We start from the raw sequence: 22,921 nt of genomic DNA, 5'->3' as shown, positions 1-22,921 counted from the left end.
GCAGAGACACAGGCAGAGGGAGAAGCAGGCTCCATGCAGGGAGCCCAATATGGGACTCGATCCCAGGTCTCCAGGATCACGCCCTGGTGCTAAACCGCTGAGCCACTGTGGCTGCCCTTCACCTTTATTGTTAAAAGATATTTTTCTTGAGTGTAGGATTCGAGGTTGATGGTTTCCCTTCCACACACTGACATAGTTTCATTGTGTTCTCATTCCCATTGTTTCTAGTGATGAGTCCCTTGGTCCCCTCTGGCTCTTTCTGAGATTTTCTCTTATTGTGGCTTTCCACAGTTCATTAAGATGCATCTGAGTGTGAGTTTTGTTTCATGTGTCCCGTGGGGTTTGGAGCATGTGGCTTGATGCCTTTCAGTAGTTTCTCTTCTGTGACCCTTCCACCAGACCATTATTTTCAAGAGGGATGGGGGTAGTAGGGACTTCTATTTTGACCCCTACCTTGTGTCCCTGACACTCAGTATAATGCTTAGCATATCTCAGACCCTTGGTAGTAAGTGTAGGTGCATTTCATGTATGTCTGAATTATGTTTTTATTTTTATTTTTTAAAAAATATTTGTGTATTCATGACAGACAGAGAGAGAGAGAGGCAGAGACACAGGTAGAGGGAGAAGCAGGCTCTATGCAGGGAACCCAACGTGAGACTTAATCCCGGGTCTCCAGGATCACACCCCAGGCCGAAGGCGGCGCTAAACCGCTGAGTCACTGGGGGTGCCCTGAATTATATTTATTTTAAATAGTGTGACATTAGGTACACTAGTAAGGGCTCACTTTTTAGAAGGTGTGGTGTAAGGTGAACAATCTCTTTAAAAATTTGTTCCAAATTTTTTAACTCCTTGCAGAAGCTCCTGTCATTTCAGCTGGTTGGCCAAGTGAATTGTAGAGTCTGTTCACGTTACTGCCACCTGGTGGCGCCCTTGCACTGGTAAACTTGTCCAGTGTCTGTCAGTAGTTGGAGCTGTTGTGCCACACACGTGTTTGATTATGGAAGGTCTTTGGATGTTGGATGGCACATCCCTCATTAAGTGGGACCACCCAGGTATATTTACGTTACGAATGGGTGAGAGCCAGGAGGGGCCGTCCCCTCACTCAAGGACACTGACCCAGAGAGGCAGACACTTGCCAAACATCTGGCAGCAAGGTGGTCCCGGAGCTGGGGTTTGAGCTCTTGGCCCAGCAGTGCCTGTGGCCCTGGTGCTTCTGCCCTTTCAGCCTGGGGTCCATCCCTGTAACCTGGACATGGGGCCTCTGGGGCTGTGTGTTTTCTGGCTCCCCGGTTCTTCGGCTCCTGCTGCAAGCCCTCACTGCCATGCTGTGGCCTGTGGGTGGCGCCCCTTTCTTGCCGTGTCCCTTCTGTTTCTGTGTGGAGGTGATGCAAAATTTACACATTGTTCACGAACTATGTCGTGATTGCTTGTTCTGTGTCCTGTGCTCCACTGTCATTCCTACACTGTCCCTGCCCTTGGGAATTGTGTGGGGCAGAGATGGGCACCATTACAGATGAGCCCAGGGCACGCACCACGTTTATCCATTTGTTCAGTACCTACCTAGCAGCTCCCTTCTCTGTGTGGCAGTGATGAGCAACATAAGCCATGTCCCTGTCCCCAAAGAGTGTTTCTGGGATGGGAGTGGACACAGAGCTCGACCTTAAAGGAAGGGTATTAGTTGGTTGCCAGGTAGGATTGAGGAGGGCAGGAGTGAAGTCTCCTAGCAGAAGGAGGGGGCAGGAGAGCAGAGGCACCCCAGGCATAGGATGGTCTGGGGTGGTGTGAGTGTGACAGCGTCTGTGGCCGAAGTTGGTCAAGGTTATACTCGTAAGCCTCAGCACCCTGTGCCCCCAGGCCCTGAAGTTCTCTAGGCTTGCCTGGTGGTTCCCTTCTCTCCAGAGGCTTCCGCCCCACTCATGCCTCAGGGCCCATCCAAGTCCCATCCAGGTCCCAGCCCCTGACCCCTCTTGCTCCCACTCACACTGCCTGCCCGTCCCTTCCAGCAGGTGGTGAAGGCCTCGTGTCCTGCTTTCCAGCCCAGTCTCTCCAGGCCTCACAGCTGCCTTGCCTGTGGGACTCACTGTCTCAGGCTGGCCTGTTTCTGAGCCCCTGTCCTCCCTGACTGCGGTGGCTCTCAGGCTAGGCTAATGTGTGCATGCAAAGTCAAGAAGGGTTGACAGGAGGAACTCTTGGGGGAGGGGGTTGTTTTAAGAGTGCTGCTTTTCTACAGACATGTTCACAGAGCCAGGCTCCGGGAAGCCCCAACGGAAGCTGCACTGGCCGGTGTTGGAGAGGCCTGGGCTGGGCTGGGCTGGGGCACAGGCACTGCGGGAGGCAGAAGGGCTGAGGAATGGGACTGACCTGTTGCTCCTGCTCTCATTGGCAGTGACATCCTGTATCCCAAGGACTCCTCCAGCCCTCACAGCGGCGTGCCTGCCGAGGTGCTCTGCCGGGGTCGAGACTTTGTTGTAAGTGCTCAGTGCTCTGCCCTTTGCTTGGTCAGGCAGGGTCATGGGAGGGGGTTGGGGCCAGTGCAGGGCTTTTGGAATCTTAGCTTGGGCAGTGGGAGAAGAGCAGGTATGTGTGGCCAGGCCAGGGGCAGAGCTCTGGACCCTGTTTTCTTTGTCCTTCAACTCAGAATCCTGGAGTCTTGGGCTTTGCAAGAACACGGGAGTTCTCTGGCCTGGGGATTACAAACCAGAGGCCATAGGTGGACTCTGGTACAAACCAGATTTCTGGCTCATTATGAATGCTTGTGGACAGTCTGGTACCATGGGCCCAAATCCCTGAATAGTTCTGGCTTTGGGTGGGGCTGACAGTCGTGTTCTCCATAGTCCCGGGAGGCCTGCTTCTCTTCTACCTGTTCCTGCATTATTGCTGTGGGTTTTTGCGACTCCTCAGTTAGCTCATTCCTCCAGTCCATTGCCCTGCCTCATGCCCTGCCCTTATCCAGGACCTGAGTCCTGGCCAGGGTATCCCTCTCATAGGTTTGAACCCCGGCTGCTGGATTTGCACTGCCTCCCATGAGGGAGTTCACAAAGTTCAGCTTTGTGCTTTGAACTTGGGGACCTCGGTCTCCTAGGCTGTCCACAGTGACCATGACATGTTCATGCAGCCCTTGAGCTGTTCAAAAAGAGTGCGAGCATCTTTTCCCAATTGGATGTCCCAGCTTCTCTGGACAGATAGTATCTAGGTGCAGATGCAGTTTATTTTTGTCTCGGAGTCAAAGTGCAGTGGATACTTTATCCTGGGCTTGTTGGCCGAAGCACACGTGCCATCTGCCACTGCCTGCCAGCTGTTCTCTGTTCGTGCGGACACTGCCAAAGCGGGGCCTGGGAGAGGGTCTAGTCAAACCTGAGTTCTTAGTGGGGAAATCCCAGGCTTCCAGGACAATTACAGGGGCCTGGAGGATGGTCTTATCAGTGATCCGTCTTTGCCCCCTGGAAACATGCTCGTTTTTCTCCCACAGATGTGGAAGTTCACGCAGAGCCGGTGGGTGGTAAGGAAAGAGGTGGCAGCAGTGACCAAAGTAAGTGATGCTGGGAGGCCCGGGCCCTGCCACTGCGGGGAATGGGGGCTGGTGGCCTGTCAGGCCTGCGGGCCTCACCTCTGTCGTTGCCCCCAGCTCTGCACAGAGGATGTGAAGGACTTTCTGGAGCACATGGCCGTAGTGAGGATCAACAAAGGCTGGGAGTTCATACTGCCTTACGATGGGGAGTTCATCAAGAAACATCCAGATGTGGTCCAGCGGCAGCATATGCTGTGGACGGGCATCCAGGCCAAGTAAGGGCTTGCTGGGCTGTCCACAGCCACCTCGCTCCCTGGGTCATGTCTGGGCTGGGGCTGCATGCACCCCTTCCTTTGCTCCAGTGGACACTGTGGATTGATCCTAGAACCCCCTCCCCCCCAGCACAGGCCTGGCACAGCCATCCCACAGAGCTGAGGGGTTGTGAAGGAGCAGGAGCCCCAGGGGCTCCCAGTGGGTGCGGGGCCTGTGCGCTGTCGGGGAGGGCGGACAGGGCTCTGGGCACATGGCATCCTCAGGCAGCAGGATGTCCCTGGCCTTGGTGGCAGCTGTTGGCTCTAGTGAGGCAGGTGACAGGGGACGTGGCATAAAGTTAAAAGAGTTTATTCTTCTTTTCAGATTAGAAAAAGTCTATAATCTTGTGAAGGAAACCTTGCCAAAGAAGCCAGATGGACAATCAGGTGTGCGAGAGGTTTTGGACTGGGCAGGCCCCTAACCCAACTCTGGCTCTGGGAGGCCTGCTTCGCTGGGGCTTGTCGGGGCTTGGGGCCGCAGAGGGATGTGTGGCTCTCCCCACCGGGTGTGCTTTCTGTGCCTTCCTCCCTCTTCCCCACAGACCTCAGCTTAAGGCTTGTCCAGTAGCCAAATCCCTGGCCTTGGGGACTGGGGGCTTCTCAGCTCTGGGGCTGTGTTGGGTTGCAGGCCTTCCTCAGTCGGCAGAAGGTGGCGGTGGGACAGGAGGAACTGGCAGGGACTAACTCAGCAGTAACCCCTTCTGGTTTGAATCCCCCAACGCGGGATTCTGTTTTTTCCCCAGTTCTATTTCTCCCATCCCTGGGGTAGCTAAATCCCTCCTGGGTCATGTGGGGGTGAGAGGCAGGACTATACCGCTGGCTTCAGCCCTGGCCAGCCTGCATTGTTGGGTGCCTTGCTCCTCCTGTCGGGCTGGGAGGGGCTGTCCGTGGGCGGAGGGCCCTTCCTTGTGCCGTCGCTGAGCAGCGCTGCCTCTCCCCGCAGGGCCTGCTGGGCTGCTCTCTGGGGACCAGCGGGTCCAAGTGGCCAAAAGTAAGGCCCAGCAGAACCACGCGCTGCTGGAACGGGAGCTACAGCGGAGGAAGGAGCAGATGCGGGTGTCCGAGGTCCTGCCTGGTGTGCGGATCAAGGAGGAGCCCATGAGTGAGGAGGGAGAGGAAGAGGAAGAACGAGACGCAGAGGAAGACGAGGAGCCCATGGACACCTCTCTCGGTGGCGGCCTCCACAGCAGGCTGGCCAATGGGCTGCCTAGTGGGCGGGCGGCAGGCGGGGACAGCTTCAATGGGCACCCGCCCCCTGGCTGTGCCAGCACCCCCGTGGCCCGGGAACTGAGGGCCTTCGTGGAGGCCACCTTTCAGAGACAGTTTGTGCTCACACTGAGTGAACTCAAGCGCCTCTTCAACCTGCATTTGGCCAGCCTGCCACCTGGTCACACACTGTTCAGTGGCATCTCAGACCGCATGCTGCAGGACACGGTGCTGGCCGCCGGGTGCAAGCAAATACTGGTGCCTGTAAGTAGAGCCTGCGCCCCCAGATGGGCATACACACAAAGCCACCCCTCAGGAGGGCTCCTGGGCAGGCAGCAGCTTTCCTGGCAGAAAGGAAACGAGTTGAGTTACTTTGGAGTGGCCTGGGCCCTGCTTGCTTTGGGGGAACCTGTTGTTTAGAGGCCACATGGGAACTTGGGAGGACCACTGACCTGGGTTTGCATCCTGTGGTGGCTTTGTGTGACCTTGGGCCTCTTAGGCTCCACACCCTCATGTGACGTGGGCAGATGTTGGCTTCGGTGTCCAAGGATGGGGGCCAGGCGCCCCCCCCCCCCCCCCCCCCCCCCCCCCCCCGCAGTGCTGGCCCGTTGCTTGAGCTACAGCAGGGCCTTGGTCCACGCAGGATCCTATCCTGCCAGCACCTCTTGTTCCTGTCGGCCTGGCCGCGTTTCAGGCTGAGTGCACTTCTGTCATCACTTGCTCTTTGCAGTTTGCCCGCGTAGAAACCGACTTTGAGAGAAGTGAAATGAGCTTGTATAAAGGTCATACGTCCAGGAAGCGCTGAGCTGAATTGGAGCCTGTAGTGGCTGCAGGGCTGAAATCTTCTGCTTTAACAGAGATGCACTGAGCCTGTCACCAGAGCCCAAGGCTCGTGCCTGGCTTCTGGCAGGCCTCCCGCCCTAGTAGGGCTTAGCTGACCAGCACGGCCAGGCCCGCGGAAGGGGCCTCTTGTCCCGGCAGCAGGAGGGGCCCGGAGTGGAAGAAACACAGGAGCGGGGAGGCTGTTGGACATTTCCCTCAGCTGAGGGTAAAGAGGGCCCAGCCGTGGCTCCAGGAGGTGGTGCTGGTCATTTTCTCCCTGAAGGCTCTGCCAAGGCCTGGCAACAGATCTGTGTGGTGTGGGGCTATTGACGTTGTCAATCCCAGGTCAGAAGCACCTGCAGTTTCGGGTGATCTGAGGCGACGGCCATCTTTGTGTGCGTGAGACGCAGAAACTAGGACGAGAGGCCCTCAGAGCTTTGCTGCCCGGGCTGCCCCAGGAGATCTGGCCCTTGTGGCAGGGAGCCTCCTTGGTGCGGTTTCCTGTACAAGGTACTAGGGTTTAGGGGCCCTGCCCAATGTGGAGTCACCCTGGCCTACCCAGCAAATGGGTCTAGTTAGCTCCAGGGTCACGTTTCTGAGCTGGGCCAGGCAGGGGAGGGCGCCTGCCCAGGGTTAGCAAAGCCGCCTCGGGCTGCTGAGGGATGTGAAGTGGCCACTCTCAGGCCCCACTGGCCCTGCTCCTTCCTCTTGGTGGGGCTGGTGTCCCCGGGGGATCACCGACCTTTTTGCTTCTCCCATCGACCTCCCTCCCTGTGATCCTGATGTAGGGACTATCTAGGATAGCTCCCCCACCCGCCTCCCCCGAAGGAAGATAAGCCCCAGTCCCCCCAATGTGCTTAGCCTCGTTTTTCACACAAGGGTGCTGAGGTCCAGGGAGAGTGAGACTCAGATGTGGGTTTGACCCTAGTTCTGCTCCTTATTAGAGGTGTGACCTGGACCTGAGTAAACTCTGAGCTGGATTCTCCCCCAGAGAGTCGGGGCTGCCACACCCTGCTCCTACCTCCGGTTTTCTGTGATCGAATGAGATTGTACATTTAGCCCCCCTGCGGCTTCCTGTGGCTGGTAGTCGCCGCTGCTGTTGCTTGGATTGTGTCACGGCTGGAAACCACTCTACCGGGTGCCCTGAGCCTGGTCACCCTTTTCTTGGTCCACCTTCGGACGCTGCCAAACCCGCTGGTGTGCTGGGCCCGTACTGACACAGCCCTGGAGGGAAGGGGTGGAAAGGAATCCCCCGGAACAGAGCCTCCTAGGGAGGTGGAGGTATGGGGGAGTATTTCTTAGGACACGTCTGAGGGTTTATGTTTAGGGTAGGGTGACACTGGATGTTGGAGGTGAGCTAATGCCAAGCTAGCAGGAGAAACAAGCCTGATCCCCTCCTTGTCTCGTGCACCTGGGGGCTTCGGGCTGCGGGTGCCCCACTCTGTCCCACTGAAGCCCTAGTGAGTGGGAGGAGCTGGAATTGGAACCCACCGTCGCCCATTGATTCATTCCCTGAATGGGGCTCATGCAGACTGGGAGGGGCGAGGGGCAGGGCAGGTGGACCCCTGTGGTAAAGACAACTCACACCTGGGCCTTGGTTAGTTTCCCCCCCAGACTGCTGCATCCCCAGATGAGCAGAAGGTGTTCGCCCTCTGGGAGTCTGGAGACATGAGCGATCAGGTAAGGTGACCTCTCCTGCCATCTCAAGAGCAGGGAGGTGGGGCCGGGCCTCTGAGGAGCCCCAGAGTATAGTAATTTACACCTCAGATTTTCCGTCCACTCCCAGTTTTAAATATTCTGGCTCCATGTCTCTGTGTATTGTTAAAACAGGCTGGATGTGCCAGTGATGTGAGCCAAAACCAGTGGTTCCTGATTGCCAGTCTGGACCAGCTACATTAGAACCCTCTTTTTATTTTTTAAAGATTTTATTTATTTGAAAGAGAGAACAGGAATGGAAAGAGGGAGAAGCAGGTTCTCCCAGTGGGGGAGAGCAGGGGGCCCAGCGTGGGGCTCGATCCCAGGACCCCCGGATCATCACCTGAGCCGAAGGCAGCCACTTAACCGGCTGAGCCACCCTGGTGCCAGAGTCCTTTTTTAAAAGCTATAGACTCAGGATTGACCCTAGAGATTTAATTCAGCTCCCTATGAACAGGATAGGGTCCTAGGTACTTACAGGTTTATAGACCTTCCCTCAGGATTCTCTCTTCCAGCTGGACTCGTGAAGCAGGGATGGCCCACATTTCTCAGGTGGCCTCTGGCAGTAAGAATCTCTTATCAGATCTTAGGTGCTGGCTTTCTAAGAGGAATTGGTCCATTTTGCCTCTTGTCACCCCAGCAGGAAGGGGCTTGAGGGTCCAGCAGACAAAATAGGAGTTAAACCAGCAGCCGTGTCTATATAGTCAGGGACTCTGAGGTCCAGAAATTTTCCTTAAGTCATGAACTTACCTAAACTTTAAGGGTTAAGATTAAACTGCTGAACTGTTTTAGCAGTTTAAAACTCTAGTCTGCCCTCATCCAGGTCCTGTCCCTAAGGTGTGGAGGGGAGGGGGAGCATTCCCCCTCTTGCTTCAGTGGGGCTGATGACGGGGAGGCCAGGATGGAGGGGAAGGCTGGTGCCCTGGGCCTGTGATGGGCCCTGGAGTGAGAGCAGTGCGGCAGCTCTTCCCGGGCCAGCTTCTGTGCTCTTGGCCAGGATAGGTGGCATTTGAGTTTTCTAGTCCTGAAGGAATAGGAAATTCAAAGAATTTGACAATTAAGAGAAAAAAAGTGTGTATTTTTAAAGATATGCAAAACAAAGCTTTTGGCCCTGGCCTGTCTGGATTCTCCGGACTGGGCCCTGTCTTCGTGCAGCTTAGATGGTTAGATGGTGCCTTTCCCACCTCCTAAAGCAGTTATCGCTCCTGTTTATCATGAAACACCATGTCTAAACTGCTTTTCCTCTGCTGGCACTTCCCTGGCTCTTTTCTTCTTGGCATCTCAACAGGACAGGTTGGTCAGATGTATTTATCTTAAAAGAAGTCCTGGGCACACAGACTGCAGTGTGGAGTTAGGTCCATAGCTTTGCATTTCTTGTTTGGGGATGTTTCTCTTTTAGGTGACTGTTTTCCAAAATAACATATTTTTGCTACTAAAGCACCGACAGGTTTTGCTTGAAATCTTTTCCAAAAATTACCGGGTACGCCGGAACATGATCCAGTCGAGGTTGACTCAAGAGTGTGGAGAAGATCTGAGTAAACAGGAGGTGGATAAAGTGCTAAAGGTACACCCACTTTGTGTAACCTGGCCCAGAGGGTTTGGGCCCCCATGTGGGGGGCGCTCAGGAGGAGGTCGGCAGGGTCTTTGTTAAATCTGGCTTCTCCCAGCCCCTCCCCAGCCAGGTGGGTCTCTGCAACCACTGAGGCTGGGTGCTGGTACGGTGGGTGCGGGCAGAAGGAGTGGACTAAGATGTGGACACCGCCTTAAAAAATTGTCTAGTGGGTCATCCTTTGAGGTTCACCGGGCCTCTGTGAGAGTCTCCCCTCCCCTTCTGAATCTCGTAGCACTTGCTTTCAATAGACCCAATTTCTAAAATTTAGTTTAAAAAGGAATATATAATTTATCTAGTATATGAAAGTAAGTATACTACGTGTAATGCTTCTATGAAGTGACTGTGGCACAAATACCATATTTGCAGAAGCACTGGAACACAGAAAGCTGACAATTTCCTAACATCATGATGATCTGAGCCCATGATATAGTGCTGTTAACGAGGCACCTTTGTTCTGGGTCAGCTTCTTGACCTTTGTTTTCTTTAATCTTATGCTTACAAAGCACATTCACTTATGGTTCCCCACTTTTTGGACACCCCTGGGAGGGAGAGATTCTGAGGCCCACAGCCTGTGGTCAGGCAGGTCTTGAGTCACCATCTGTCTTCTAGCCATTAATCCTAAATTGAGTAATGGTGTTCTGTCCAGGATGTAAGGTCTGCCCCTAACACATTTCTCTCTCCATAGGACTGCTGTGTAAGCTATGGGGGCATGTGGTACCTTAAAGGGACAGTACAGTCTTGACAGGAGTCACAAACCACTGACCCAGTGAATCCAAGCCCAATGAAGGACGGCGGAGCCAGCAGAGGTGGAGGCAGTCTTACTGCTTCAGAAGACATGGAGCAAGAGGAACTGACCGTGGCGCGGCTGGGGCATTGTGCTGTCTGGTGGACAGTGGGGATCATCCTCAGCCAGTGGCAGGGTCAGCATAAGTTAGATCGCTCCCAGGAGAGAGGGCAGCCGGGACCTTCTTTACAGTATAATTTGAAATTCCTGATGTATTTTGCTTATTACTTGGTTTCATTCTCATAATAAAGAGAGTGTATACTGACCACAGGCAGGCTGATGAAAATCATGGTTTAATATTTTACTTTTCAAACTTAATGCCAACAAGGTCTAAGTTATGTTTACAAGATGAAGAAAACCTCAAGGTTTTAAATATTTAAAATGCCTAGAAGCTAGTAATTTAGTCTTTGATTACCTATGTGCTAAGACTTCTGCCAGTTTCATTAAACAAACCAAATCGAATTCTTCTTTCACCATTGGGTTTCTGTGGCCACCTTACCTTTTAAAACCACTTTATGTAGCAGTCTCAGCTGTTTACATGAACCCTAGCAAAAAATCAGAATCAAATCCATCTATTAATGTTTGCATAAGGATGCAAACAAAACCAGGTAAGTATGGAACAATGTATAAGTGAGATCATTACACTTTGATGTAAAAATTTATATTTTGTGTATTTTTAAAATAAATACTAACACTGACCTGGCATCATGGTGCTACTGTCGTCTGAGGGTTCCAGGAAGATAGTGGTGTCTGTGCTCCCAGAGCCTCGCATGTAGTCCGGGAAGGGAGCTGAGGGAGGAGGGGAGAAGGCAGTACGGTGCAGTCGCATATGTAATTTTTAAGTTTACTAGTAGACACATTGAAATAGTAAAAAGAAACTGTACTGACATTTTTTTACTAAAGAAATGTAAGATACCGTTTTCAAGATGCGGCACTTGATACTTCCGACACTTGCAGTTGGGACCAGCCACAATTTAAACACTCAGTTGGGACATGTAGCTAATGGTGACCTTAGTGGACAGTGCAGCCCTAGAGGATTAGGACAAAAGTCAGAGTAAGCTGGGGTGGGCAAGATGTGAAATTCTGCTACCTGATCTTCCAGGATCTGGTTGGGACACCAGAGCCACTACTACCGGAAGGTTTAGGTGGTGGCCCCACCAACAAAAAGAAAAACATCTAATATTTGGTGGTATAGTATAGGATGGTGGTATATTATGTTCTTGGTACTAATTGTTAGTAAACATGAGCCTGAAAAGAGGAAAAAAAATTCCAAAGTTGGAGAGTATGTCCAGCTATTGTGTGACCCCCTTACAAAGGGGAGACCCCTCATGTTGTACAGCAGAGGCAGTGGACCACAGAGAGGTTATGGGGCTCAGTGGGGAGTCACAGCCTGAAACAGATGAGGAAAGTAAATCAGGAATATAGGAAATTGTTAAAAATGAGGTATAAAAATTAATGTTAAGATAAACCAGCCGATGAAGGAAAATGGCGTAAGCCTTAAAACTGGTTGGAAATAAGATTACAATAGATCAGTTACTAAATAAGAAAAAGCCCACGTATTTTCACGGATGAATGATGATCACATGACAAACAAGGGTTAAACTTGAGCATGTAACGAGCCTCCAGATACTTCTGAAGAATTGATTTAAAACCTGACAAAGCATGATAGGAATTAAAATCGTAAGTAGTAGATTGAAACGGCACATTGAAAAAAAAAAATCCTAAAATGTCTAACAAAGTGAGGATCCTGGGGATGGAATAACTATGATCACAGAAATGCAAGGGTGGTATCAGGGCTTCTACCATGCAGCTCATAACATGAATAAGAAATGAGAAGGGAAAAGATCTCCTCTCAGGGGTCGAGACCTACAATTCATTCCAAATATAAGTCCTGAAAAGTGGAATAGATGAATTCTCACTAACCTCGTTAAAACGGTAAAAATTTAACCTGCTGAACCAAACCCTCCACATATTCCTTAGGATTGAGATACATGTTTGCTCAGCATAATTAATATCCTGGGTATACTACTTAGAGAAATTAGACAAAGGATTAAATCAAAATTAAAAATTTACACAAATTAGTTTTGTTTTTTTAAGATTTTATTTATTTATTCATGAGAGACAGAGAGAGGCAGAGGGAGAAGCAGGCTCCATGCTGGGAGCCTGACGTGGGTGGGACTCGATCTGGGGTCTCCAGGATCATGCCCTGGGCTAAAGGCGGTGCTAAACCACTGAGCCACCCGGGCTGCCCACAAATTAGTTTCCTTCTAACAAGTTAGACAAAAAGGTGTTAAAACTTGTTCGGGGGCGGGCTGGCTTGGTGGAGCATGTGACTCAATCAGGGTTGTGAGTTCAAGCTCCATGTTGAGTGTGGAGATTTTTTTTTCTCCAGTTATGTCAACTAAAAGCAACTCAACCATTCAACAAAACAGCTGGAGTCAGTATCTTTCCTATAAGTAACTATAGTTACAAAATAATGGGTGCCTGGGTGGCTCAGTTGGTTAAGCATCTGCCTTCATTAGGCTCAGGTCATGATCTCAGGGTCCTGGGACAGAGCCCCACATCAAGCTCCCTGCTCAGTGGGGAGTCTGCTTCTCCCTCTCTGACCCTCCTCCCTGCTTGTGTGTGCACTCTCAAATAAATAAAATCTTTAAATACACACACACACAACAAGAGAGGTGCCTGGCTGGCTCAGCTGGAAGAGCATTCAACTCTTGATCTCAGGGTTATGAGTTCAAGCCCTATGGTGGGTATAGAGATTACTTAAATAAAACATATATACATACATGCACACACGTTTATATGTTTTAACAGAAGAAAAGACCTTATAACATCCAGGAGGTGAACCTTCTAAAATCTGTAGACCTAAGTGATAAAAGTTTGGAAACTGAGACACAGACCACTAGAACAAATGGGAAGGCATAAACCCATGTTTTTGGACCAAAGTCTGTCACAGTCTATACTTAATTTAACCATTTTTTTAAAAAAAGATTATTCATTCATGAGAGACAGAGAGAGAGAGAGAGAGGCAGAGACACAGGCAGGAGGAGAAGCAGGCTCCATGCAGGTAGCCCGATGTGGGACTCGATCCTGGGACTCCAGGATCACGCACTGGGCCACAGGCAGGCACTAAACTGCTGAGTCACCCAGGGATCCCCAGTTTAATCAATTTTTAAATTTGATCTCAATAACCATTTCCCACCAAGAATCAGACAAGCTAACTTTAAAGTTCATATCGGGGGAAAAAACACGCCAAAAAAACGGGGGAAATTCTGAAGGAGCAATAATGGGAGCAATATTCCCTTAATAGGAAAATTTCAAGCTAAACAGTAAGTAATTGCCACAGGTGCATGAGAACCAGATCTTAGAAACAGGTTCAAATTCATGTAGAAATTTAGTACTGATTCAGGTGATTTTTTAAAGATTTTATTTATTTATTTATTCATGAGAGAGAGGCAGAGACCCAGGCAGAGGGAGAAGCAGGCTCCATGCAGGGAGCCCGATGTGGGACTCGATCCTGGAGTCCCTGGGCTGAAGGCAGGCGCTAAACTGCTGAGCCACCCAGGGATCCCTGATTCAGGTGATTTCAAGTGATGGGGAATAGATGAAGTTTAGGAAGATTCTAGAAAGATGGTGGTGTGAGAATACCAGAAATCTCTCCTGCTCTAGGACACTAATTGCACAAGCAGAATTTGTCTGATGTAACCATTTTAGAACTGTACAGAACCTAAAGGCTTATAACTTCCAGGAAGAACAGGACCGTCAGTTGCCAGCAATTTTGGTTAACTTTGGCTCCTAGCAGAGTAGCAACAACCCCACCACTAGCCATATTCACAGAGCAGTTTGCAACAGCTTGCAGGAACCTGGGTGGCCAAAAAGATTCTGTTCAAATATCAGGAATCTGCACGGATTACTGCTTCTGGCCAGAGATGCAGAAGTGGGCAGCCACTGTTGCACACACCTGCCCCCTTCACTGCAAGTCTCTCCAGCTGAGGCTCAAGTGACTGCCAAGGTATTCAAAGGACTGGCATCCTCCCCACAACCTCCCCTTCATTTTTCACTTTTCTCCCTTTGGGGAGCCAGACATTGAAAACTAGGATATTCAAAATATGATCACATATACAGAGAAGACTAGAAAGTGACCATGCATGCCCAGAGAAAGTCTCAAAAGACCTGAGAAAACCTTAACCTTATGCCTCAGGCTGATCCTCAGCACAGACACAGCCTGCAACAATCTAAGGAACAAAACCAATAACCAAAACCAGCAAAACCTGGGAAAGGATCAGACTGACTCCCAGAGTTACTATATGATCAAATTAAAATGTCTGGTGTTCAAAAAATCACAAGGCATACAAAACCAGGAAAATATAGGGCATGGCAAGGAAAAAAATAAATCAACAGAAACTGTCCCTGAAAGACCTAATGGCAGATACAGTAGACCAAGACTTTAAGACAAATGTGTTTTAAAGACATGAAAAGGGGATCCCTGGGTGGCGCAGCGGTTTAGCGCCTGCCTTTGGCCCAGGGCGCGATCCTGGAGACTCGGGATCGAATCCCACGTCGGGCTCCCGGTGCATGGAGCCTGCTTCTCCCTCTGCCTGTGTCTCTGCCTCTCTCTCTGTGACTATCATAAATAAATTAAAAAAAAAAAAAGACATGAAAAGAACTAGAGGATGTAGATAAAGAAAATGATGTGTGAGTAAAATGGAAATGACAGACTTAAAGAGCAAACCAAAATAATTCTGGAGCTGAAAAGCACAGCAATGGAAGTGAAAAATACGCTAGAGGGATTCAAAGGCAGATTTGAGCAAGCAGAAGAAAGAATGAGCAAACTTGAAGGTAAGATGATGGAAATTCTAGAGAAACAAAGAAACACAACACGAAAGTGAGCAAAACCTAAGGGACCTGTGTGACGCCATAAGAAGACCAATATACACACGTGGGAGTCCCAGCAGGAGAGAGAAAGGGGCAGAGAATACATGAAGAAATAATGGCTGAAAACTGCTCAAACTTGATGAAAAGGCATGAAGACAAACATTCAAGCAGCTCCGTAACTCCAAGATAATCTCAGACCCACTGAGAGACATTATAATTAAACTTTCAAAAGCCAAAGAGAATCCTGAAAAGCCGCAGAAGAGCAAATCCTCATACACAGGGGATCCTCAATAAGATAATCAAAAGATTTTTTTTAAGATTTATTTATTTATTTATGATAGACATAGAGAGAGAGAAGCAGAGACACAAGAGGAGGGAGAAGCAGGCTCCATGCTGGGAGCCCGATGTGGGACTTGATCCCGGGACTCCAGGATCGTGCCCTGGGCCAAAGGCAGGCGCTAAACTGCCGAGCCACCCAGGGATCCCCAATCAAAAGATTTCTCATTTAAAACATTACAGGCCAGAACACAGTGGGCCAATAGATACAAACTGCTTTGAAAACGGTAACAACAAAAACTGTCAACCAAGAACCTTATTATCCAGTAAAACTGACCTTCAAAAGTGAAGAAGTTAGGACATTCCCAGGTAACAAAAACTGAGGGAGTTCATGACCATTAGATGTGTCCTGCAACAGGAAACAAAAGGGCACTAGATATTAACCAGAAGCCCTATTGAGAAACAAAAATTTCAATAAAGGCAAATAAATGTATGGACAATTATAAAAGCCAGTATAACTATAACAATGGTTTGTAATAGTACTTTTTGTTTTCTACATGATTTAAGAGACTAATGCATCTGGGACTGCCTGGCTGCCTCAGTCAATAGAGCATGTGACTCTTGATCTTGGGGTTGTGAGTTCAGGCCCCACATTGGGCATAGAGCTTACTTTAAAAAGAAACAAACACACACATTTAAAGAAAACTTATCAGTGTAAAAGTAGTATTACTGCAACTTTGATTTGTTTTGTTTTTTAAATATTTTATTTATTTATTTACTTTAGAGAATGAGCGAGTGAGAGCACCAGTGTTGGGGGTAGAGGGACAAAGGGAGAGGGAGAGAGAGAATCCTTCAAGATGAGCACAGAGCCCAGCACTGGGCTCAGTCTCATGACCCTGAGATCATGAACCCAGCTAAAATCAAGAGTCTGATGCTGAACTGACTGAGCTACGCAGGTGCCTCCTGCAACTTTGATTTGTAACTTCAAATCTGATCTTCTATATAACTTAAAAGACCAGTGCATTAAAAAAATATATAAGTTTATGTTTTTGGGTACAGTTATATACCCATAAAGAGGTAGCTTTATTTTTTTTTAATTTTTATTTATTTATGATAGTCACACAGAGAGAGAGAGAGAGGCAGAGACACAGGCAGAGGAAGAAGCAGGCTCCATGCACCGGGAGCCCGACGTGGGATTCGATCCCGAGTCTCCAGGATCGCGCCCTGGGCCAAAGGCAGGCGCCAAACCGCTGCGCCACCCAGGGATCCCAAGAGGTAGCTTTGTGATAACAATAACCAAAAGGGGTGGGGATGGAACAGGTTGTTTTTATTTTGTTTCTTGTTATTGAAGTTAAGCTAAAGTATAAATTCAAATTACTGTTTTAACTCTAGGATGTTAAATGTAATCCCCATGCTAACCATGAAGAAAATAGCTGTAGGATATACACAAAAGAAAATGAGAAAGGAGTTTTAAACATCTCATTACAAAAAAAAAATCAATAAACATAAAAGACGGCAAGAATACAGGAAATGGAGGACAAAAAAAGCTATGAGGCATACAGAGAACAAATAGCACAATGAGAGAATTTCCTCCTTATTAAAATTACTTTAAATGTAAATGGCTTAAACTCTCCAATCAAAAGACAGAGATTGGCAAACTAAATAAAACACATGATCCAACATGGATGGACTAAGAGGGTATTATGCTAAGTGAAATAAGCTAGAGAAAGACAAATATCATGATTTCACTCATATGTAGAATTTAAGAAACAAACAAATCAGACTAAAATACAGAAAACAAATTGGTGATTGCCAGAGGGGAGGGGGGCAGGAATGGTGAAATAGGTAATAGGGATTAAGAGTACACTTACCTTGAGCACTAAGCAATGTATAGAACTGCTGAATCATTATATTGTACATTGGAAACTAACACTCTGTTAATTATACTTCAATTTAAAACCCACACAAGGGGATCCCTGGTTGGCTCAGAGGTTTAGTGCCTGACTTTGGCCCAGGGTGTGATCCTGGAGTCCCAGATCGAGTCCTGTGTCAGGCTCCCTGCATGGAGCCTGTTTCTCCCTCTGCCTGTGTCTCTGCCTCTCTCTCTGTCTCTCATGAATAAATAAAAAATATTTATAATATTTATAATATTTAAATATATTAAATAAAATAAAATAAAATACACACAAATGAGGCAGTTGGGTGGCTCAGTGGTTGAGCATCTGCCTTCAGCTCAGGGTATGGTCCCAGGGTCCTGGGATTGAGTCCTGCTTCAGGCTCCCTGCAGGGAGCCTGCTTTTCCCTCTGCCTGTGTCTCTGCCTCTCTGTGTGTCTCTCATGAATAAATAAATAAAATTGTAAAACACACAAAATCCAACTAGATGCTGTCTACAAGAGACTCCGTTGAGATCCAATGACACAAACCAGTTGAAATTGAAAGGAAGGAAAAAAGATATTCCAGGGAAATTAGGAGATTTTAATACCCCATTCACAATAATAGAACAACCAGACAGAAGATGACTAAGGAAACAGGATTTAACACAGTAAGCCAACTAAATCTAGCAGACATATAAAGAACACTTTACACAACACAATACACATTCTTTTCAAGTGTGTATAGGCCATTTTTTTTTAAAGATTTTATTTATTTATTCTTGAGAGAGAGAGAAAGGCAGAGACACAGGCGGAGGGAGAAGCAGGCTCCCTGTAGGGAGCCCAACATGGGACTTGATCCTGGGTCTCCAGGATTATGCCCTGGGCTGAAGGCAGTGCCAAACCACTGAGCCACCCAGGCTGCTCTGTATGGGACACTTTTAAGGAGAGACCATAGGCCACAAATTTTCAACAGATCTTAAGATATCATACAAAATATCTTCCTTGACCACAATAGGATATATTTAGAAATCATAACAAAAAATAGGAAAATTCACCAAATTGCAAACAATATAGTTTTAAACTACCAATGGATCAACTTAGAAAATACTTAGAGATGAATGAAAATGGAAATACAACATCCCAAAACTTATGGAACACAGCAAAAGTAGTGCTAATGGGGAAACTTAGTGTTATAAATGCTTACCTTATACAAAAAAGAAGGACATGTGTCTGGCTCAGTTGGTAGAGCATGTGACTCTTGATCTTGGGGTTGTGTGTTTGAACCCTATGTTGGGTATCAAGATTACTTTTTAAAAAATCTTTAAAAAAACAATAAAGATATTAAATCTACAACCTGATTTTACAACTAAAGAAACTTTAGGGGATCCCTGGGTGGCGCAGCGGTTTGGCGCCTGCCTTTGGCCCGGGGCGCGATCCTGGAGACCCCGGATCGAGTCCCACGTCAAGCTCCTGGTGCATGGAGCCTGCTTCTCTGTCTGTGTCTCTGCCTCTCTCTCTCTCTCTCTCTTTCTGTGACTATCATAAATAAAAAATTTTAAAAAATGAATAGCAACATGTTTAAAAAAATTTATCAACACACTATGCCACGTCAACAGAATGAAGAAAAAAACACAACACATGATCATCTCAAATGATGCAGAGAAAGCATATGGCAAAATACTACGTTTTTTCATGGTTAAACAAACAAACAAACAAACAAACAGGGGCAGCCCCGGTGGCGCAGCGGTTTATCGCCGCCTGCAGCCCAGGGTATGATCCTGGAGACCCTGGATCGAGTCCCGCGACGGGCTCTCAGCATGGAGCCTGCTTCTCCCTCTGCCTGTGTCTCTGCCTCTCTCTCTCTCTCTCTGTCTCTGTGAATAAATAATCTTTAAAAAAGAAAACACTCAATGAACTAGGAAAATAACTACTTCAACATAATAAAAGCCATGTATGAAAAACCCACAGTGAACATCATACTCAATATTGAAAGAATGAAAGCATTTACCGAAAGTTCAGGAACAAGGCAAAGATGCCTGCTTTAACCACTTCCAATTTAACAGTATTGAGTTCTAGCCAGGGGGATCCCTGGGTGGCTCAGCGGTTTAGTGCCTGTCTTTGGCCCAGGGTGCGATCCTGGAGTCCCAGGATCGAGTCCCGCAACAGGCTCCCTGCATGGAGCCTGCTTCTCCTTCCTCCTGTGTCTCTGCCTCTCTCTCTCTCATGAAAAAATAAATAAATCTTTAAAAAAAGGAGTTCTAGCCAAAGCAATTAGGCAAGAAAAATAAATAAAAAGTTACTCAGATTAGGAAGGAAGAAGTAAAATTTTCTACTTGCAGAGGCACCTAGGTGGCTCAGTCTGTTAAGATGACTCTAGATTTCTGCGCAGATCATCTCAGGGTCATGAGATTGAGGTGCATCAGGCTCCCTGCGTGCTCAGTAGGGAGTCTGCTTCCTTCTCTCTCTCTCTCTCTCTCCTTACCCCATCCTTTTCTTCTCTTGTTCTGTCTCTCCAAAATAAATCTTATAAAAATTTTATTTGCAGATGATATATGTATAAAATTCTATAGATTCCACCAAAAAACCTGTCAGAATAAATGAATTCAGCGGAGTAGTTGAATACAAAGTCAACACTCCACAATTAGTTGCATTTCTATACACTACTAACAATGAACAGCCCAAAAAGGAAATTAAAAGCCAATTCCTTTTAAAATGGCACCAAAAGAATGAAATATTTATTTATTTATTTTTAGTTTATTAATTAGGCTCTACACCCAACGTAGGGCTTGAACTCACAACTCTGAGATCAAGTCATGCTCCTCTGACTGAGCCAGCCAGGCACCTTGAAATACCTTGTAATTAATTCAACCAAAGAGGTGAAAGATTCATACAATGAAAATAAAACATTGCTTAAAGAAATTAAGACAAAGTGGAAATACATTTCATGTTCATGGATTAGAAGGGTTAATATTGTTAAAATGTCAATATTACACAGTGATCTACAAATTTGATGCGATCTCTAAATCCCAATGACAGTTTTAGCAGACATGATAAAATTATCCCAAAATTCATATGGAAACTCAAGGGACACCAAATAGCCAAAACAATCTTGGAGAAAAAAAAACCATAACTGGAGGAATCATACTTCCTGATTTCAATACTTACTACAAAGCTACTGTAATCAAAACAGTGTGGTACTGGCATAACAAGAGACACACAGACCAAAGGAATACAGAGAACCCAGAAACAAACCTCACATATATGGTCAAATGATTTTTGATAAGGGTTCCAAGACCATTAATGGAGAAAGAACAACCTATTCAGCAAATGGTGCTAGGAAAACGGTATGTACATGCTAAAGAATGAAGTTGGACCCTTCAGCAACACTATTTTGTTTTATAATACTGGGTTCAGCAATGATCTCTTGGCATGACACCAAAGGCACAGGTAACAAAAGAAAAAACAGATTAACTGGACTTCATGACAATTTAAAAGCCTTATATATCAAAAGACAATCTCAACAGAGTAAAAAGGCGAGGCACCTGGGTGGTTCAGTCAGTTAGGCATCTGCCTTCAGTTCAGGTCATGGTCCCAGGGTCTTGGGATCGAGTCCTGCATTGGGCTCCCTGATCAGTGGGGAAACTTCTCTCCCTCTGCCAACTCCCCCTGCCTGTGCTTGCTCTTTCCCTCCCTCTCCCTCTGTGTCAAATACATAAAAATCATCAAAAAAAAAAAAAAAAAAAAAAAAAAAAAGTAAAAAGGCAAACCCCTAGAACATTTAAATGTAAAATTTTTGTAAATTATCTGATAACGGATTAATACCCAGAATGAATATACATGTAACTCAAGAGAAAAAACAAATTCAAACATTGGCAAAGGATTTGAACATTTATCCAAGAAAGATATACAAATGGCCAAGCACATTGAAAGTTGTGTCACTGATCAGAGAAGTGCAAATCAAAACTGTTAAGATACCACTTCCTTTAGAGTGGCTACTATCAAAAAATCACAAAGTACATTTTGGCAAGGATGTGGAGAAACTAGAACCAATGTGTACTGTGGTAGGCATGTAAAACGGTACAGCCACTGTGGAAAACCGTATGATGAAGTTTCCTCAAAACATAAAAACAGAATTACCATTTGATCTAGTAATTCCTCTTCTGAGTATATATTCAAAGAACTGAAAGCAGGATCTCAAAGGCATATTTGTACACACATTCATAGCAGTGTTAGTCACAATAGGTAAAACATGTAAACAACCCAAATGTCCACTGATGGGTGGATAAACAAAAAGTGGCATATACACATAGAATAATATTCAGCCTTAAAAAGGAAACCCAATATGCTACGACATGGATGAAATTTGAGGTAATTATGCTCAGTGAAATAAGCCAATCACAAAAAGACAGATTCTACTTCTGTGAGGTACTTAGTCAAAATCATAAAGACAGAAAAGTTTAAAGGTAGTTGCCGCAAACTGGGGGGAAGGGAGAATGAGGAGTTAAAGGGGCCAAGTTTCATGGTTACAAATGAAGAGAGTCATGGGGATGAATGACTGAGATAGTTGCACAAGAATGTGAATTTACTTAATAACACTTTATACTTAAAAAATGGTTAAGATGATAATTGTCATGTGTATTTTTACAATAAAAGAAAAAAAATGAACTTTAGGTGGATCAAACACCTGTCCAGCACAAAAAAGTATTGAAAAACTAATATAACCACAAAAAATTTTGCTTCACAAAATGCCAGTAACAAGGTAAAATTAAGATAGAGTATTTGTAACTTCTAGTTACAAAATGAATTTCCTCAATGCTTGAGCTCTTAAATAAGAAAAATAGGCAAAATACAATACGAATGGTTTAACGGACTATAAAATATTCAACTTTAGTAAACGAATTCTAAACTACAAGTAAACTCCACTTTTCTTCCATAAGTTTGGCAAGGGTCAAAAAGTTTACTGGCACAGGTGTGAGCAACTAGGCATCCTCCTGTATTGGCAAGCCCTGGAAGCTGGGGGAATCAGAAAACTTCTGAAAGACTATGATGGCAAAATGCTCTTTTTTACTTCACTTCTAATTATTTATTTTCTAGATTCATAACTGTCCAAAGATACAGGGACTACTTAAATGGATTCTTATATATGGCTATATATACAATATATGTATTTACATACATACACACATCAGCACACCAGACAGAGGCCAGTTTGTCGTGGGATTTCCTTTGGAGCTTAAATGGAACTGGATTATAGAACTGACAGCAGCAGCCACCTTCTTTCCTCAACTGCACCCATTGGCAAATATACATATGGAGTTTATATCCATAGGTGTAATACTTTAGTACTGTCATAAAGAATGCAGGGCAGCCCGGGTGGCTCAGTGGTTTAGCGCCGCCTTCGGCCCAGGTTGTGATCCTGGAGACCAGGGATTGAGTCCTGCATTGGGCTCCCTGCATGGAGCTTGCTTCTCTCTCTGCATCTCTCATGAATAAATAAAATCTTAAAAAAAAAAAAAAAAAAAAAAAGAATGCAGATGGTCTGGGGCACCTAGGTAGCTCAGTGGGTTAAGCATCTGCATTCAGCTCAGGTCATGATCCTGGAGGCCCAGAATCCAGCCCCATGTTGGGCTCCCTGCTCAGCAGGAGTCTACTTTTCCCTCTCCCTCTGGCCCTCCTGGTTCCTCCTGTTCTCAAATAAATCTTAAAAAAAAGAAAAATGTAGATGGTCAGATAAATGTTTCAAAGATCATGGTTCAGTGAAAATGAAAGATATAGTGAAAAAGGCTTAAAGTATACTCTTGTTTAAAAATATGGGGTGATATAGGGGCACCTGTATGGCTCAGTTGAGCATATGCCTACTGCTCAGGTCATGGTACTGGGGTTGAGCCCTGTGTTGGGCTCCCTGCTCTGTGGGGAGTCTGCTTCTTCCTCTCCCTGTTCTTCCCCTTCCCTCTCCC

At 46.6% G+C, this 22,921-nt stretch overlaps 1 protein-coding gene and 1 long non-coding RNA gene across 6 annotated transcripts in view; one reads left to right on the top strand and one right to left on the bottom strand.

The window, feature by feature from the left end:
• POLR3E (RNA polymerase III subunit E) overlaps window positions 1–10,643 on the top strand; it is a 29,484-nt gene extending 18,841 nt beyond the window's left edge. For all 5 annotated transcript variants that reach the window (XM_038540074.1, XM_038540071.1, XM_038540075.1 and 2 more), the window contains exons 14-21: window positions 2,387–2,468; window positions 3,470–3,529; window positions 3,626–3,783; window positions 4,145–4,206; window positions 4,763–5,289; window positions 7,450–7,527; window positions 8,981–9,106; window positions 9,840–10,643. In XM_038540074.1, coding sequence (XP_038396002.1) covers window positions 2,387–2,468; window positions 3,470–3,529; window positions 3,626–3,783; window positions 4,145–4,206; window positions 4,763–5,289; window positions 7,450–7,527; window positions 8,981–9,106; window positions 9,840–9,896 — 1,150 coding nt within the window. In that variant the 3' untranslated portion in view covers window positions 9,897–10,643. The remainder of the gene's footprint in view (window positions 1–2,386; window positions 2,469–3,469; window positions 3,530–3,625; window positions 3,784–4,144; window positions 4,207–4,762; window positions 5,290–7,449; window positions 7,528–8,980; window positions 9,107–9,839) is intronic.
• LOC119872181 lies at window positions 7,834–15,810 on the bottom strand. The gene is made up of 4 exons (XR_005360827.1): window positions 15,427–15,810; window positions 10,855–10,967; window positions 10,638–10,727; window positions 7,834–8,566 (listed from the first exon to the last, which is right to left on the bottom strand). It is a non-coding gene; the product is annotated as an uncharacterized LOC119872181 (long non-coding RNA).
• Between the last annotated feature and the right edge of the window lie 7,111 nt (window positions 15,811–22,921).

This window comes from Canis lupus, chromosome 6 (genome assembly GCF_011100685.1).
Source record: "Canis lupus familiaris isolate Mischka breed German Shepherd chromosome 6, alternate assembly UU_Cfam_GSD_1.0, whole genome shotgun sequence".
Classification (NCBI taxonomy): domain Eukaryota; kingdom Metazoa; phylum Chordata; class Mammalia; order Carnivora; family Canidae; genus Canis; species Canis lupus.
The sequence above is the reverse complement of the archived record's forward strand: the minus strand, read 5'-3'. Positions and strand labels throughout refer to the sequence as shown.